General features: G+C 33.9%; 1 protein-coding gene across 1 annotated transcript in view; it reads left to right on the plus strand.

Moving 5' to 3' along the window:
- Positions 1–35: 35 nt before the first annotated feature.
- LOC126746821 (E3 ubiquitin-protein ligase Ubr3-like) overlaps positions 36–16212 on the plus strand; it is a 34887-nt gene continuing 18710 nt past the window's right edge. The window contains exon 1 of the mRNA XM_050455221.1: positions 36–763. Coding sequence (XP_050311178.1) covers positions 535–763 — 229 coding nt within the window. The 5' untranslated portion in view covers positions 36–534. The remainder of the gene's footprint in view (positions 764–16212) is intronic.

Below are 16212 nucleotides of genomic sequence, written 5' to 3' on the forward strand. Positions count from 1 at the left end.
AACCTGTCAAAGATTGAGGTTATGTAAACATCACTTTTGACATTTTATGTGAGGTTCGGGAGGAGCAAGCAGGATTTTGCCTGTTTAGTGCAGTTTCTTTTTAATTAAGAAAACTAAATTTTTAGTATGAGGAAAGAAAAAACTCCGAGTTTTACGTACAAGTGGTAATCGACGGCAACGGTGCGACGGTAAGGATGGTTTCGAGAAAAGAGAGACGGGCAATCGCGGTCAACTGACTGAAACGAGCGATACAAGTTTACGTTCCAATTTTAGATCAATTTCCTGGTTGAGGATTCGCGTTCGTGTTTATACAATCGCTCGGCCGAAAAACGCGAAAATATTTAACCATAAAACGCGGACAATTTTGACGGTTCGGATGCGGTATTTGGTGCGATAAAACGTTCGCCTAACGAAGCAAACCAGCCAGCCATAATCTCCTCCGAAAGTGTTTCCTCTTTTTTTGTGTCATTTTTTTTTTGAGTGGTTTCCGATGACATGACATTTTAACAGAAAAAAAAGACAGACAGCAACAGAATGGCCTCAACGTCGAATTTCGAGGCCAAAGTGCTGATGTCCAAGGGCAAGAGGGCAACGGCGGCCTACGTACACGCGGACTGTGCCGCGGAACGGAACCCGAAGCACCTCAAGGAGGTCTTGGATAACTTGCTCAACCCCATCAAACCGATTGATAATTGGGAAACTATAGATTGGTGCAAGTGGCTTATGGCAGGAGGGCGGACGCCCGACGAGTTTGCCAGCACAGGTTAGTTTCATTTTCTTAATAATAAAATTGACCCTTGAGGTTGTCCTGGTGTAACCTTGTCAATGGCCTTCCCAACTGAGTCACATCCAAAATTATAAACAAGACACATCTGTTGTTTTTTACTACTTGTTCAGGTTTATTTTGAAAGTTTCATTAGCTATTTTTTTTTTTCAAAAAGCCTCAGTAATATGCATTGACCTTGGTATACAGAATTTTTTTTTAACAGGTATTTATATTTAATTGCATAATGTGGTGTTTTATGCATAAGTAATTGTCTATCGGGTAACTTATGCTGATCTTTTAGTGTCATTTAAAATAATTAGCAGCTTTTTGATATAAAGAGCCACAGTGTTATTCCCATAGGAAACCATAAAACCCTTGAAGAATTATTATCATTCTGCGGCACTATAACTTTACAATATGTACAGTGTTCTCGATATGTATTAATTGGCAGCCAGTGACATTTGCATTTTACCAGGCAATTTGGTTTATTTTTTGAAAATATTCCAAAAAGCCCCAATTATTATACAGATAGACCTTGATATTCAAGACTTTTCATATAAGGCATTTGCATTTAATTGCATAATGGAGTGTGCTATGAATAAATAATCATTTATTATATGCTTTAGTGTCACTCGTTGCAAATAAATGGAATTAAGCCTATTTTTGTATGCATGTGGTTAAGTTGACTACTCGGCCAGGATGTAAGGTGTCTATAGTCATGTAGGTCACAATAATAAATTAATATGTGATTTGTGGGTATAGATACATAGATAAATTATTAAATCCATAAAAATCTTCTTCAGGGGTTGTGATGTTTGGGCACACCATCAGGACCCAAACTAAGTTTAGGTGGTAGTTTGGAAATTTTGTTGAAAATTAATCCAATAGATAAAACAGGGTTAGGGATGGATATAGACTTACTCCTGCTCGACTGCTGGTACTATAAATATCAATTCACTCTCCCTATAATGCATTGAATTTGGTAATCTGTTTAATCCTCTTTTACTATTTTAGTTATACCAAAACCGTCGGGTCAGTACAGAGCAGCTGATCTAAGTTTGAGATATAGCTATTGTAACAAATATTTCATAAGGTTTAACATCTTCTTGAATAGCAAGAAGATTATGAGCAATAAAAGCTATCTGAGATAAAAATGTCATAAATCACAAATTTCCATTTTTCTCAAAAAACAGTTGATTTCACAAAAAAAATGCTCTAATAAAAAAAGGTACTTTGTTCCCTGGTGTACACACCAGTCTTTGAATCATGTCTCTATCTAAAATAGCAAGAAATTTATCAAAGATTTAGAAAACTGCGGGAAATGGGAAATCAGTAAAAAAAACTCATATTTGCATTTTTCTCAAAAACAGTTGATATCTCAAACAAATTAATTCTAATGAAAAGGATGTTATGTATTTTGATTTTCATTACAGTATTTAATTCATGTCTCTTCTATCTTGAATAGCAAGAAAGTTATGGACAATGAAAGCTATCTGAGATAAAAATGTCATAAATCACAAATTTCCATTTTTCTTAAAAACCGTTGATTTCACAAATAAAATGTTGTAATAAAAAAGGTACTTTGTGCCCTGGTGTATATACCAGTCTTTGAATCATGCCTCTATCTAAAATAGCAAGAAAGTTATCAAAGATTTAGAAAACTGCGGGAAATGGGAAATTGGTAAAAAAAATCATATTTGCATTTTGTTGATTTCACAAAAAAATTAATTCTATATTAATGTGATGTTTGTAGACAAACTTTTCAGAACTACTGAGTCTTTCAATGATGCGCTGATGCTTTCTACAACAGGATCTTCAATCATTTTTTCATTAATGTGATGGAAAATGTCACAAAAAGTACTTTTTTATGGCAGAGAAAACCTATAAATTTTATTTGCTTAATAAATTACATTAACTAAATATTATTTGACAATATTTTTTAAAATGAAGAGGAGACATGTTAAAGCGATCGAAAAATGGAATGGAAAATAGAAATGTTTGTTGTATACAGTACACAAGCTTTGTTTGTACAAGTCAGTGTGAATATAACTAATAATATGAAGATTTTCAATCTAACAACCTAATAAGAACAAAATTAAAATTTGAATAAAAATGTTGGCTTATACTCTATGTCATATATAAAATAACAGATCAGAAGCACATCATTTACACAAACAGACATTGTTGAAATTCTCAATTACAAAGTAGCTTACTAGATACATGTATAAGATGAAAACAAAGAACATACATACCTAATTTGAAAACAAATCACAAAAATTTCACATAACATTAAAAATATCCATCATACAACATTAAAACTACTTTCTAGGTATTCGTGAATAAAGTAAAAAGCACCAGTATTCAAAAAAATATTGTTTCATTTTTGATGAAAATATTTGAGGCTCTAAATTTCTATTATGCAGCTGAATGGCATTAAAGAATTTAACACAATACTAATCAGGGCCACCCCTGGTCCTTGCAAGTCTATGAAAATTAAGTACAATATCTCTATTATGTCTGGTATTATAATTGTGTACTTATATCATGCAAACTAGGACAGTATACACTAGACATTGATATATATAAGCATAAGACTTAAATAAATGATCCAAGGTCTTTTTGATGTTATGGAGTCCAAAATTAACACCAAGCTTGAATCAGTTACAAAAAATATTTATGATACAAACAAAGAGCTAGTCAATGTTATGATGAACAAAATTGACAGCAATACTTTCAAGCTTGGTAACTCTGCTCCTTTAAACAGCACCAGTGAGTGATTTGAACTAAGTTCTCAATCAAGTCAAGATTCCAACCAAATGGTTTAAAATCACCAGCCCCAGCTCACAACAATAAACCAAAGAGTCCCTATAATAACAACTCTAGAACTCAGGATAAAGAGCGATTAGTGTCAAAAAAGGCTTTGGAGACAGCAGTCAGTCTTGCTATTACACAAACCAACCTAGGATCTTCTCTAACCAGTTCGGGGTCTTCTAAAATCAGTCCTGAGTTATCACAATCTAGCCCTGGAACATCAGCTTTGGAGCCTAACAATAAAACTGCCTCCAAGCCAGCTGTTTCAAGAGGCACATGGAAAAACCTACATTTAGCTGGAGTACCAGTGACTCATAAGAAATGGTTATATGTTGGAAGGGTGTCCGGTACAATTGCCACATCTGATGGCTTCCAAGAAGTCTGTGAGGGTACCATTATTGACTTTGTCAAAAATCAGGCGAAGATATAGAGGACAAAAAAGACAATCTTCTCGTAATGGCATAAAATCATTGTTGGTGTAAGTGACAAATATTATGACATAATTTCTGATCTGAATCTTTTTGGCCAGATGGAATTGTATTTCGTCCATTTGAATATAAACCCAGAAATTCAAATGTAAATTTTCAAAGACCAAATGTACACATACAAGGCAATTGATAGCTCTTAATGAGGTGACAGTTTATTATCAGAATGTAAATGGCTCAAGAAGAAAGTTGGTTGAAGTTTGCAAAAATGCTTCAACTTCAGTATATGGTGTGATGATGTTGAGTGAAACTTCATTGAACAGCAACTTCTTGGACAGTGAACTGGGTCTGCATAGCTTTACTATTTATAGTTGGGACAGGTGTCTTGAACGGACTATGGTAAAACCAGAAGTGGTGGAGTACTTATTGCTGTTCGCTCGTCTCTAGAGTCTGAATCTAGGTCAAGGTAAATTCCAAGAAACTTCACTTTAGGAGAGTTCACAAACACTTAGGTGTCACTGTTTCCAAATATACATTTTTAGCCTAAAATCTAAAAAATAAAAATGTTTTTTTAGATTACCTTCCTTTATTGCAAGATTCTGTATGAAGGTTGTTTTCTTTAGGCATTTAGATTTTAATAAGCAATAATTTAATTTTCTACTTTTTTATAGATATTTTTAGCCATTAGACTTACATTTTGTATTAATAAATGTTTCATTTTATATAGAGTGGTGTTTACCCCCCCGGGAGAACAGATGATGTCACTAGTTAATTTAAGATCCACTTTAGAGAATCTTAAAGCAATAATAAACCTGATGGACCACTATGGGTTCAGGTGGTTCCTCATAAAAATTCATTCGGATAACTACAGCTGTGCCTTCCTTGCAACAAAAACCATCCTCAGGATCCTCAAATTACATGATACAAGGAAAAAAAAATCCTTCACAATGGGCATTAAATTAAGAATGTCCGACGACCGGGCTCCCATCAGAAGAAGTCAAGTTTGTTTAGTTGTGGTGCGGCGGGTGCGTGTTTTTTTCGGCAAGGTCAACGTACCATCGTGGCCCAGGTACGCTGACTGATGAAAGCAAAAGGTACCTTAACAACCCGGGTACTCTTCCCATCCTTGTTTTCTGTTTATTTTCTACCTCAGGCAGGTATTAAATATGTGAGGTGCAAAAAGGTTTCACTTTCTTTCAGGTCTAATGAGGGTTTTTTTTCAATAGAGGAAGGTTGAAATTTCACGGTCAGGTAAAAGATTTGCAGGTGATTCCTTAAGATAAAATCTTGGATATTTAAAAGCTCTTTATCACCGTGTAGGCATTTTAAGTAGGACGCCATCATATGGTGACTAATTTCAGTTGTATATCAAGTTGTATTATGTGGTGTGACATTGATGTGCCTAATGACCACTTCCATTTCATTTAACACACCTGGTTGCCTGAATAGTGAGTGGGTGTTTATTGAATAAATTTGATTGTGGATTGAGTATTTATTTGTCTTGTGTCATCCCTGTATTGGAAAAGAAATGATAAATTTAACCTTTTTGTATATTGCCTTGACCCACTCATAAGGATTTTATTTATATTTTTCTGATAAGGATAAGATGCTTTCTTTTTATATCTTATCTCATGAGAGGTCTGCATCATTTATAAAATGCCTAATTGTGCTGGCTTATAAAATTTTGTTACAATGGACATTTTAGTCCAACTAATGTGTTAATTTAATTATAACTGCTATGGTAAAAATTATTTTTTTTTGAGAAACAAGATATTGGTTTTTCAAAAACATTCATAAATAAAAAGATGCTATGTATGTTGGTTTATATAATAGTTTTTGTTTCATGCCTCTGTCTTCAAAAGCAAGAAAGTTATGAACAATTACAACTACCCGAGATAAAAATGTCAAAAATTACAAGTTTGCATTTTTCTCAAAAACTGTCGATTTTTCGAAAAAAAATATTTTAATAAAAAAGGTTCTTGGTGTCTTGGTGCACATCCCAGTTTTTGAATCACGCCTCTATCTGCAATAGCAAGAAAGTTATCAAAGATTTAGAAAATTGCGTGTAATGGGAAATTGGTAAAAAAACTCATATTTTCATTTTTCTCAAAACCAGTTGATTTCACCAAAAAATTAATTCTAATGAAAAAATACTATGTATACGTTGGTTTACATTAGAGTTTTGGTTTCATGTCTCTTGTATCGTGAATAGCAAGAAATTTATGAGCAATGAAAACTATCTCAGATAAAAATGTCAAAAATTACAATTTTCCGTTTTTCTCAAAAACCAATGATTTCTCAAAAAAAAATTTCTAATAAAAAATGTCTTTTGTATCCTGGTGCACATCCCAGTTTTTGAATCACGCCTCTATCTGCAATAGCAAGAAAGTTATCAGAGATTTAGAAAATTGCCCGAAATAGGAAATTGGTAAAAAAACATATTTGCATTTTTCTCAAAAGCAGTTGATGTCACAAAAAAATTATTTCTAATGAAAAAAATACTATGTATACGTTGGTTTACATTAGTGATGTAAATGAAGGAACGTTCCCTTCGTGCTATGGCGAATATTCGCGCCCGATAAATCGTTCGTGCGCGCAAGATAGATCGTTCTCTCGTGCCAGAGAATTTTCAGCACGATTCCGTATTCGGCGCGCTTTATTTTACGGCGAACATTTAGTAGGTATTCGTTAGTCCATACTAAAGGTCGAAATCGTTTGACGGTGAAGAGAGCGGGAATGCTAACCCATATTGCCTGTAACCTTAATCTGATGGCCAAAGAGTCCCGAAGACAAGGTGAATCAACGTCAATGGAGGTAAATCAACCTCAATCCTTGGATCCTTCCACGTCTACACAGACAGCTCCTCCTCTGGGTGATCAGGTCCATGATTTATTATTAACATTAGAATCTGAGAATTCAGAGACTGATGAGTCCCATGACGAAGAGAGCGGGGCCTACAGTGTTCACGATTTCGATTCCAATAGTAGCATTGAGCCAAAAAGTTTCGATGGGCTTGACTACTCTTGATCTTGATATTGATCCACAATTAGAGTACCTGAGTTAGGTTAAAACTGTATTTTTGGTTTATTGCAGATTGCAGTTTATTTTTTTATATAAAGCTTTTTTTCGAGTTACTTTTTACTTCTTACATCATAAAACGTTTGTCATGTTATTTTCATGTTACTTTACCTACTTTGTATTTGTATTCACATAGCATAGCACACAAACTATGCTCAGTTTTGAAGAATATAATATCAAACCCGATCGGTAACATAAATTCTTTTATATTCTTTAAAAACCCCTTTAGATATAATATTTGGTTATTTATGATGAATATTCTTATTCTATCTGGATTTATGAATATTATGATGTTAAGGTTTTGATAAAGTTAGAACAATAATTCAATGTCGGTATTTTACAAAGCATTAGGAGAATATTGAACATTTTTCTAGGCATTTTGAGAATTTTGAGCATTTTGAGAAAAAATGATGAAAAATAAGTTTTTGAATACTTTACTACATCCCAGACATAAATTCTCAGGTTTTTTTCGTTTATGCTTGTTTATTCTCGTTCATGCTCGTTCGTGCTCAGGGAACATTCTTATAAATTATGTGCTTGAGAATATTACATCACTAGTTTACATCACAGTTTTTGTTTTATCTATTTTGTCTCTTCTATTTTCAATAGCAAGAAAGTTATGAACAATTAAAACTACCCGTGATAAAAATGTCAAAAATTACAAGTTTCTATTTTTCTCATAAACTGTCGATTTTTGAAAAAAAATATTCTAATAAAAAAGGTTCTTTGTGTCTTGGTGCACATACCAGTTTTTGAATCACGCCTCTATCTGCAGTAGCAAGAAAGTTATGAAAGATTTAGAAAAGTGAGTGAAATGGGAAATTGGTAAAAAAACTCATATTTGCATTCTTCTCAAAAGCAGTTGATTTCACAAAAAAATTAATTCTAATGAAAAAATACTATGTATACGTTGGTTTACATTACATTTTTTGTTTCATGTCTTCTCTATTTTCAATAGCAAGAAAGTTATGAGCAATGAAAACTATCTGAGATAGAAATGTCAAAAATCACAATTTTCCATTTTTCTCAAAAACCGTTGATTTCACAAAAAAAAATGTTCAAATAAAAAATGTCCTTTGTGTCTTGGTGCACATCCCAGTTTTTGAATCACGCCTCTATCTGCAATAGCAAGAAAGTTATCAAAAATTTAGAAAATTGCGTAAAATGGGAAATTGGTAAAAAAAACTCATATTTTAATTTTTCTCATAACCAGTTGATTTCTCAAAAAAATTAATTCTAATGAAAAAAATACTATGTATACGTTGGTTTACATTACAGTTTTTGTTTCATGTCTTCTCTATTTTCAATAGCAAAAAAGTTATGAGCAATGAAAACTATCTGAGATAGAAATGTCAAAAATCACAATTTTCCATTTTTCTCAAAAACCATTAATTTCTCAAAAAAAAATGTTCAAATAAAAAATGTCCTTTGTGTCTTGGTGCACATCCCAGTTTTTGAATCAATCCTCTATCTGCAATAGCAAGAAAGTTATCAAAGATTTAGAAAACTGCCTGAAATGGGAAATTGATAAAAAAATCCCATATTTTCATTTTTTTCAAAAGTGGTTGATTTCTCTAACAAACTAATTCTAACGAAAAGAAAACTATCTTAAGTAGCATTCATTTTGAATTTGATACAACCAGAAGGGAAAAAAAAACGTACACTAAAGAGTTAACTGGCGCACTTAAACCGCATCGAGTATGCCCGAAATAATTACGTTCATTTGGCCGGGAATAGTCTTAATTACCCCCCCGGGGCAACCGGTTTGAATTATATTTAATTACATAACCTGCACGGCTACCAGCTGGAATAAATTGACGACCATCGCGATATATACCACGATGGTACCGGGCCATGACGGGTTCACTTCTTTCACTCGCTTTTATTGTATGTATTTATTATTTATAAAGGTGGGTTTGTCAATGGCTCTGTTCATCATCATCATCGTCCATTGAAGGCCGGAAAGACTTAGTTTTCTCAAAAACCGTTGGGTTTGCAGAACACTTTATTCTTATAGAAATCGTTCCTGATTTACACAATGCTTTTTGATTCAGGTTTTCAAGTTTAATAGCAAGAGAGTTATTAAGAAGTTTGTAAAATGAAATGGGGAAAAATGGCAAAAGTCTCAAATTTTAATTTGCCCCAAAAGCAGTTAATTTCTCAGGAAGATTTCTTCTAATCAAAAAGATACTTTAAGTTTTAGTTGACCTAACATTCTTCGATTCATATCTCTACTTTTAATAGCAGGAAACTTATCCAATATTTCCTGGAGTATCCGAGGCATCATAAGCTATGCATAAATTTTATATTTTAAGGCAAAGCATGTCAACGAGTAGCATAATGTGTATTTTTAAGTCACTAATTGAATCGGTTCTCACTTACAGAATATGTGTTTGATCATAAAATACTACTTCGGAAGCTTAAAATATATGGTTTTTCACATTTCTAAAAATGTGTTATTGAATTAGTTTAGATCATACAATTAGTTACGAGTGTTTTCTATGCAGGTTGTGATTCAGACAACATTACTGACTATTAATTGTGGTGTTCCGCAGGGGTCAGTCTTGGGACCACTGTTGTTCCTTTTATATATAAATGATTTCTATTCTCAAGGTATGATTGCAGAAATAACACCCTACTATCAGAAAGGTTGTACTTTTTGAAGTACTATGTAGTGAGGGACACAATCAAATGCTTTGCTCAAGTCTAAAAAAATAGCACCTGCATACTCCATATTGTTGAAAGTGTCTAAAATGTGGGATACAAGGACCAGAATTGCCATTGTATAATTAATGTATAATGACAGTTATCAAATAGTTTTTTACTTTCAAACTAATGAATTATCCCATTATATATACATCTCTCTAATATTTCGGAGATAGTGGGCAATAGAGAGATAGGCCTGTAGTTACTCGGTAAATTGGAATCTCCCTTTTTAAAGATGAGAACAACTTGGACAATTTTTAATATATCTGGGAAAGTATTTTCTCTTAGACTTTGATTTATTAAAGCTGTTAAAGATGAATTGAGTCTGGTTTTTAATTTGGCGATTATATCTTGAACCTCTACAACAGAAAGTCCCTCAAGCTCAAAGGGTGGACCACCCGGCACCACTGCTAAGCCATTCAGAAGCTCGATTGGGTCAATATTAGAAGCAGGTAACGAATTAATGGTTTTATAGCCAATGTTGCAAAAAAAAGTCTATAAACACGCCAGGTGTTACAGTGCAGGTTAAATTACTTTTGTAATCTTCTTGTTTTTGAATTAATAAATTGCCAAATAGTTTTTGATGGATTGAGAGTTGTTGTTTGCTTTTATTTTAGCATCATGTATTGCTTTTTATAAATTGTTTTATAATTTTTATACATTTGTCGAGCTTCTGCATGGCCCCACCACCTACTCCACTCATCGAGAAACCAAAGTCATCATTAAACCAACTTATTTTATTTTCCTGACCTAACCATAAAAGATTTTTCCAGAAAAGACTGGAGATATGCAGTCTGTAAAATATCCATAAAATTAACAAATTTTTGAATAATGTTACAGTAAATTCCCAGTTACTGCTGGCAACCCCTTCATGAAATTTAAACATTCCTGCCTGCATGATAGGACTACAGCCTTTCTTCCCGAGTGAGGCATCTGCTAGTATCAGCAGTAATCTGAACTTTCTGTCCCAAATGGTCGGATATACTCAGATCTATTGTGGAGGATACAAAAAAATATTGTCGAGGCATGCAGTCAGTGCCTCTGGTAGCCTTGGTTATGGTCTGTTTAAAGCCAAAAGATCACACAGTTGCAATGAGTAATCACGTTTGGTGTTAAAATGTACCTGCATTAAAGTCCCCTACTAAAATTATATTTTTTTCAGAGAATTATATTATAGGAAGTCAAAATGGCCTTTTGAATCTCAAAATCAGCACAACATTCAATATTAAAACTATCAACATATTCTACATTTTTACCACCTCCACACTAGTGTTGGACCTGGAAAATATATTTGCTAATTTAAATTCATCAATTTTCAAGTGTTCTGCTTCGTCATTGCTTAGTCAGTGTTCAGACAAACATAGATCATCATAGTGTTTGTCAGCTAAAACTGCTTCCATAACATCAACCTTCTTTTTCTTCAACTAACTCTGCTATTTTCTTTTCATATAAACTAATTTTATGTTGTCGATGGATATGGTAATGTTGGATTGAGGCATTCATACAAGCCTGTGTCGGTATAACTTGTTGTAACAGTGTATGTTTGGTTTTTGGAAAGGATAAGCATTTGAGTGTGCAAAGAAGATGCCTTATCCCTTGCGACACTGGAAGACTTAAAAAATGTCAATGTAAATGTAAGACACTTGTTGGCAATGCATATTGTAATGTGGAGGAATATTTTAGTGATCAACTTACATCAAGGCTTTGTTTTGCGTAATTGCAGGGAATTTTCTGTTGAGACCTGTAAAAGGATATATATAATGCTCGGAGGTTGTTCGACTTATCAACGCTGAGGCAAAGAAGAGTTTACGCTGATTTGGTGGTCTTGTATAGGTAAATTTAAAGCAATTAAAAGTTTAATCTAATTTCAGTGTTCGAAGATCTATTAGTGTCATCGGATAATATTTAATTATTTATTTAATATATCAACGGGCTTTGGCTCAATATTACAAAAAAAATATAAGAATAATAATTGGATGATTAAACTAACCTAACCTTACATACAATTAAAGCTTAGAATATAAAGATTACCTATAACTTGGAACAATCAGTTCAGAGAAAAAAAAAAAAAAAAGACAATACTTATAGTTAACACAAAGGAACAATTACCATCACAATTCACAACACCTTATAGTTCTAGTTCAAGACAGCATTATCAATGAATAAAATTTAATTTCTTAATGAACCCTGTGCGCCCCTCAAAGCAATCAATTACATCAGAATACTGATTAGCCAGCCTAACAGTCCTTGCCAGAAAAGAATTGTGACTATAATTTGTGCGGTGTGTTTGGCTGTAAAAAGAAGTAACTTGCCTTGTTGACCTAGGTGGAACATAAAGAGCTATTTTATTAAGAAGTGCAGGACAAAAGTCCCCTGAGCACCTCTTGATAAATCCAAGCATCTGCAGAGACTTGGTAACTGCCCCCGAAATGTGCGGAATATAACTTAAAGGGCTATCCAGTGTCACACCTAAATCCTTAATATGAGAGACAGATTTCAATATGGTGTTACCAACAAAATAGGAGTGGTTTACGGGGTCTCTATTTCTTTTAAAGGACATTGAGTAACACTTTCCAGCATTTAGATCCATACCATTTGTTGTACACTAATCAACAAGCCCATCCAAATCCGATTGGAGTCTGAAACAGTCCTCCAGAGATGAGACTCTAAGGAAGAATTTTAAATCATCTGCAAAAAGAAAAAAGAAGCTGTACTGAGAGCATGTTGATATATAATTAATGTAGAGGTTAAATAACAAAGGCCCTAAGTGGGATCCTTGTGGGATACCAGACAGCACCAAAATCTCCCGAGACTCAAAGCCCAGAACTCTAACGAGCTGCGTTCGACCCACCAGTTCAGCAGTGGACCCCCAATCCCTGATCTTTTTAACTTAAAGATCAAAAGCCTGTGGTTAACTCTGTCGAAAGCCTTGGAGAAGTCGGTATACAAAGAGTGCACTTGATACCCCCTCTCCAAGGACTCAGACAGAAAATCAGTAAAGGATAGAATATTCAGTTCCGTAGAACGTCCTGCAAAAAAACCAAATTGTTCATCTAATAATTGGCCCTGAAGAAAAGATGTAAGGACAACACAGACAAACTTCTCAAACAATTTAGGAATTGTACTAAGAATACTGATTGGTCTATAATTCTGAACCTGCGAGCTGTCTCCAGCTTTAGGGATAGGTGTGATAAAACTGGTCTTCCAATAGTCTGGAAAAATACCGGAAGTTAAAGACAAGTTGAAAATAATAAATAGAGGTCTCGCCAATAAAAAACTACACTGCCTTAGAAAAACCGGTGGTAAACCATCAGGTCCAGGACCCTTAGTCACATCCAGCCTGGACAGTTCGGTGTAGATATCTGAAATTGATATTTTAAGACTAGAGAGTTGAAAATGGTTAGAAGTCAAATCTTGAGGAATAATGCACTGTTTGTCAGTGTACATTTCTGAAAAATATTCTGCAAATAAGTTCACAATGCCCTCACCTGAAGAGCAGGTAGTACCATTGTAAGAAATCACACTGGGAATTGCAGAGCTGCCCTTTCTGGAGCGCACAAACTTCCAAAAGTTTCTCAAGCTGCTATTCAGGGAAAGCTCTGTAGCATAAATATAATCATCATAACACTGTCTTTTTAAGGATTTACATCTAGCCCTAATATTATAAAACTTAACATAATCAGAGTTAAATTTTGTGTTCATATATTGCTTATGCAATTTTTTCTTTTCAACAATCATAGTTTTAAGTTCTGTTGAAAACCGAATCGGATATTTTTTAGTTGAATATTTTTTCAAAGGAACATAAAGATCAATGCACAAATAAATTATTTCATAAAAAATATTAATCATTTCATTAACAGATCTGTTTAAGAATAGAACGTCCCAATTAAAGCTTGAAAGAAAGGTTGAAACCAAATTAAAATCCACTGAGCTAAAGTCTCTATAAAAATCCTTCCCAATAATCTCACCACTCCTAGTCCGAGTCACTGCAAGAGTAAAAGATAAGGGTGGGTGGTACCTGTCAGGTATTACGATAGCTGCCTCAGCCAAGGAAATGTCTAGATTCTGGTCCTCACTGAAGATCAGGTCCAGCATACAGTTGGTTACATTTCTAATAGTATTGACCTGGTATAAGTTGTGATAGGAGCAAATAACTGAGATGGCTTCAATGGCTTCCACTTCGTTGGGTGATGCAGGTTGTGCCAACAGAACTGAGTCCTTCGACAGACCAGGCAGCATGAGTCAAGTTAAAATCACCAAGAATGCATAGCCTACAATGGGGAAGATCATCACATAGCTTGTCCAGAGATTCACTAAATGCAACACTCTAGAGCTGCCCTGGAGGAAAATATCCAGTGCCCACAATAACTTGTTGCTCCCCTGAGCCAACCAAGACAAACAGATGTTCCATATGAGGGTCAGACTCAAGCAATGAACTCCTGATAGTTTTATGGACACCTATAAGTACGCCACCACCTCTTGAGTAAACACTAGTCTCAGTAGATCTGTCCTTTCTATAAATACTGTAATCATATAAATGCAACTCGTTGTCAGAGAAGTTGTTGGTTAACCAGGTCTCATTCAATACAATTATACCATATTGGGAGTAAGAAGCATTCATCAGGAGAGAGTCCAATTTGGTTCTTGTATTATTATTATTACTATTTTTTTTTGCTATTTCCATAACCTGGATTAGTGAATTGCTATTGATTAATGTTGGATCTTAATTAATAGTAAATGATTTGATATATTTCTATTTATTGTAAATTTTATTCAAATATTGGGCTAATATGGATTGTTATTTGTTATTGTTTTAATAGTTTATATTACTTAGTAGTTATATTAAGAGTATTGCTAGAAAAGCTTACTTTGCCTTGATTGATTCTCACCTGGCTTATGGGGTTTGCTTCTGGGGCAACTCATCTCTTTCTTTATTTACTTCGGTGTTCATTTTACAGAAGCGTTCGATATCTGTGTGTGCTTAATTTAAGGGATTCATGTAGGCCTTATTGTATCATCTTCCCCAGTCATTACGGACGATTCACACATATAAACGTTTTCGACAGCGAGTAAAAACAATCGTACTTCATAAGGCATTTTATAACTTAGAGGAGTACTTCACAGAGCATTTTTAAACTTGTTGTTTGAACTTGTAATGTAAGTACTGTTTAAGCAATAATAATGGACATATTTTAGATGTTAATTTCTTACTGGTATATTTGTGTTGCTATTAATTTTTTTATTTTCTTGTTACATATATATGTATTTTTTTTTTACCATCACAGCTTTGTTAACAACACCTTGGTGTTTTAGATGAATAAAGCTTTATTTGATATGCGGTCCTTTTGTAAGCACAGCACATGTACAAAGTTTAGGCATATAGTTTAATAAATGATGCTACTGAATTGCAACGTTTAATTAACAAAAAAAAGACCTAATTATTATAACGAGCGTAATGCAAATATGCTTCTTATTACGACATCGTCGAGCGACGAGGAAATCGAGATCCTAAACGTGAAAAAAAATCATTTTCAGGGTCGATTCTTGTAACAAGTCTTACACGAGCCGGCTCTTGTTTATCGTATAAAGGCACATTAATTGCATAATAATTGAAACTAGATTGTGACGTGCCGTTTATAATAATTGGTGTCTCGGAATGACAATAAACATTAGTTTGACCTTAAACTAGATTCAGCTGTTTCATTTGCTCTGTACCTGTACAGCCTAAATACATACATATTGGAAACAATCTTCCCTCATACTATTTTCTAGGAATGTTTCATATTATATAAAGTAAAGCCCACCGGTTATATTCTCTTCGAGTGCCGCCCTATAATAGACTGCATAACTAGCCAGTCCCAAGATCAGAAATATAAATCTCGATACAGATAGAAAAAGACAATATCTCATAAATAATTCTATTAATGCCAGCCTAACCTCGCCATAAGCAATCTGTGAGTTCCTATTCCTATAAATAAAATAGATTCCTTGCTGCAGCAATTCTATATGTGTATAAGTATTAAAGGTTTTTATGATTCGGATGGTTTGCAAAATCTTTGATAACTGGCATGGTATTGATGGTAGAGATGAGAATCAAAGACCGACCAATACCAATTATTTACTTATACCAATAGAGGAAGCATCTTAAAGAGGAATAAAGATAGGAGAAAACATAATAAAATATAAGACTTACTATCATCACTATTTTTAACTTAAATTTTATAGATCAGTACACCATATCATTGATGCGTATTCCAGTTATGAGTGTGACACAACAAGAGACATATATATCCTTTTACAGGTCTCAACAGAAAATTCCCTGCAATTAGGCAAAACAAAGCCTAAAACTTTTGAGGAGTTAAGAACCAGATTAGTGATATGTGTGTTAAAGTTTAGGTGCTCATCAAACCATACACTAAGATCCTT

This window comes from Anthonomus grandis, chromosome 18, assembly GCF_022605725.1.
Source record: "Anthonomus grandis grandis chromosome 18, icAntGran1.3, whole genome shotgun sequence".
In the NCBI taxonomy this organism is placed as follows: domain Eukaryota; kingdom Metazoa; phylum Arthropoda; class Insecta; order Coleoptera; family Curculionidae; genus Anthonomus; species Anthonomus grandis.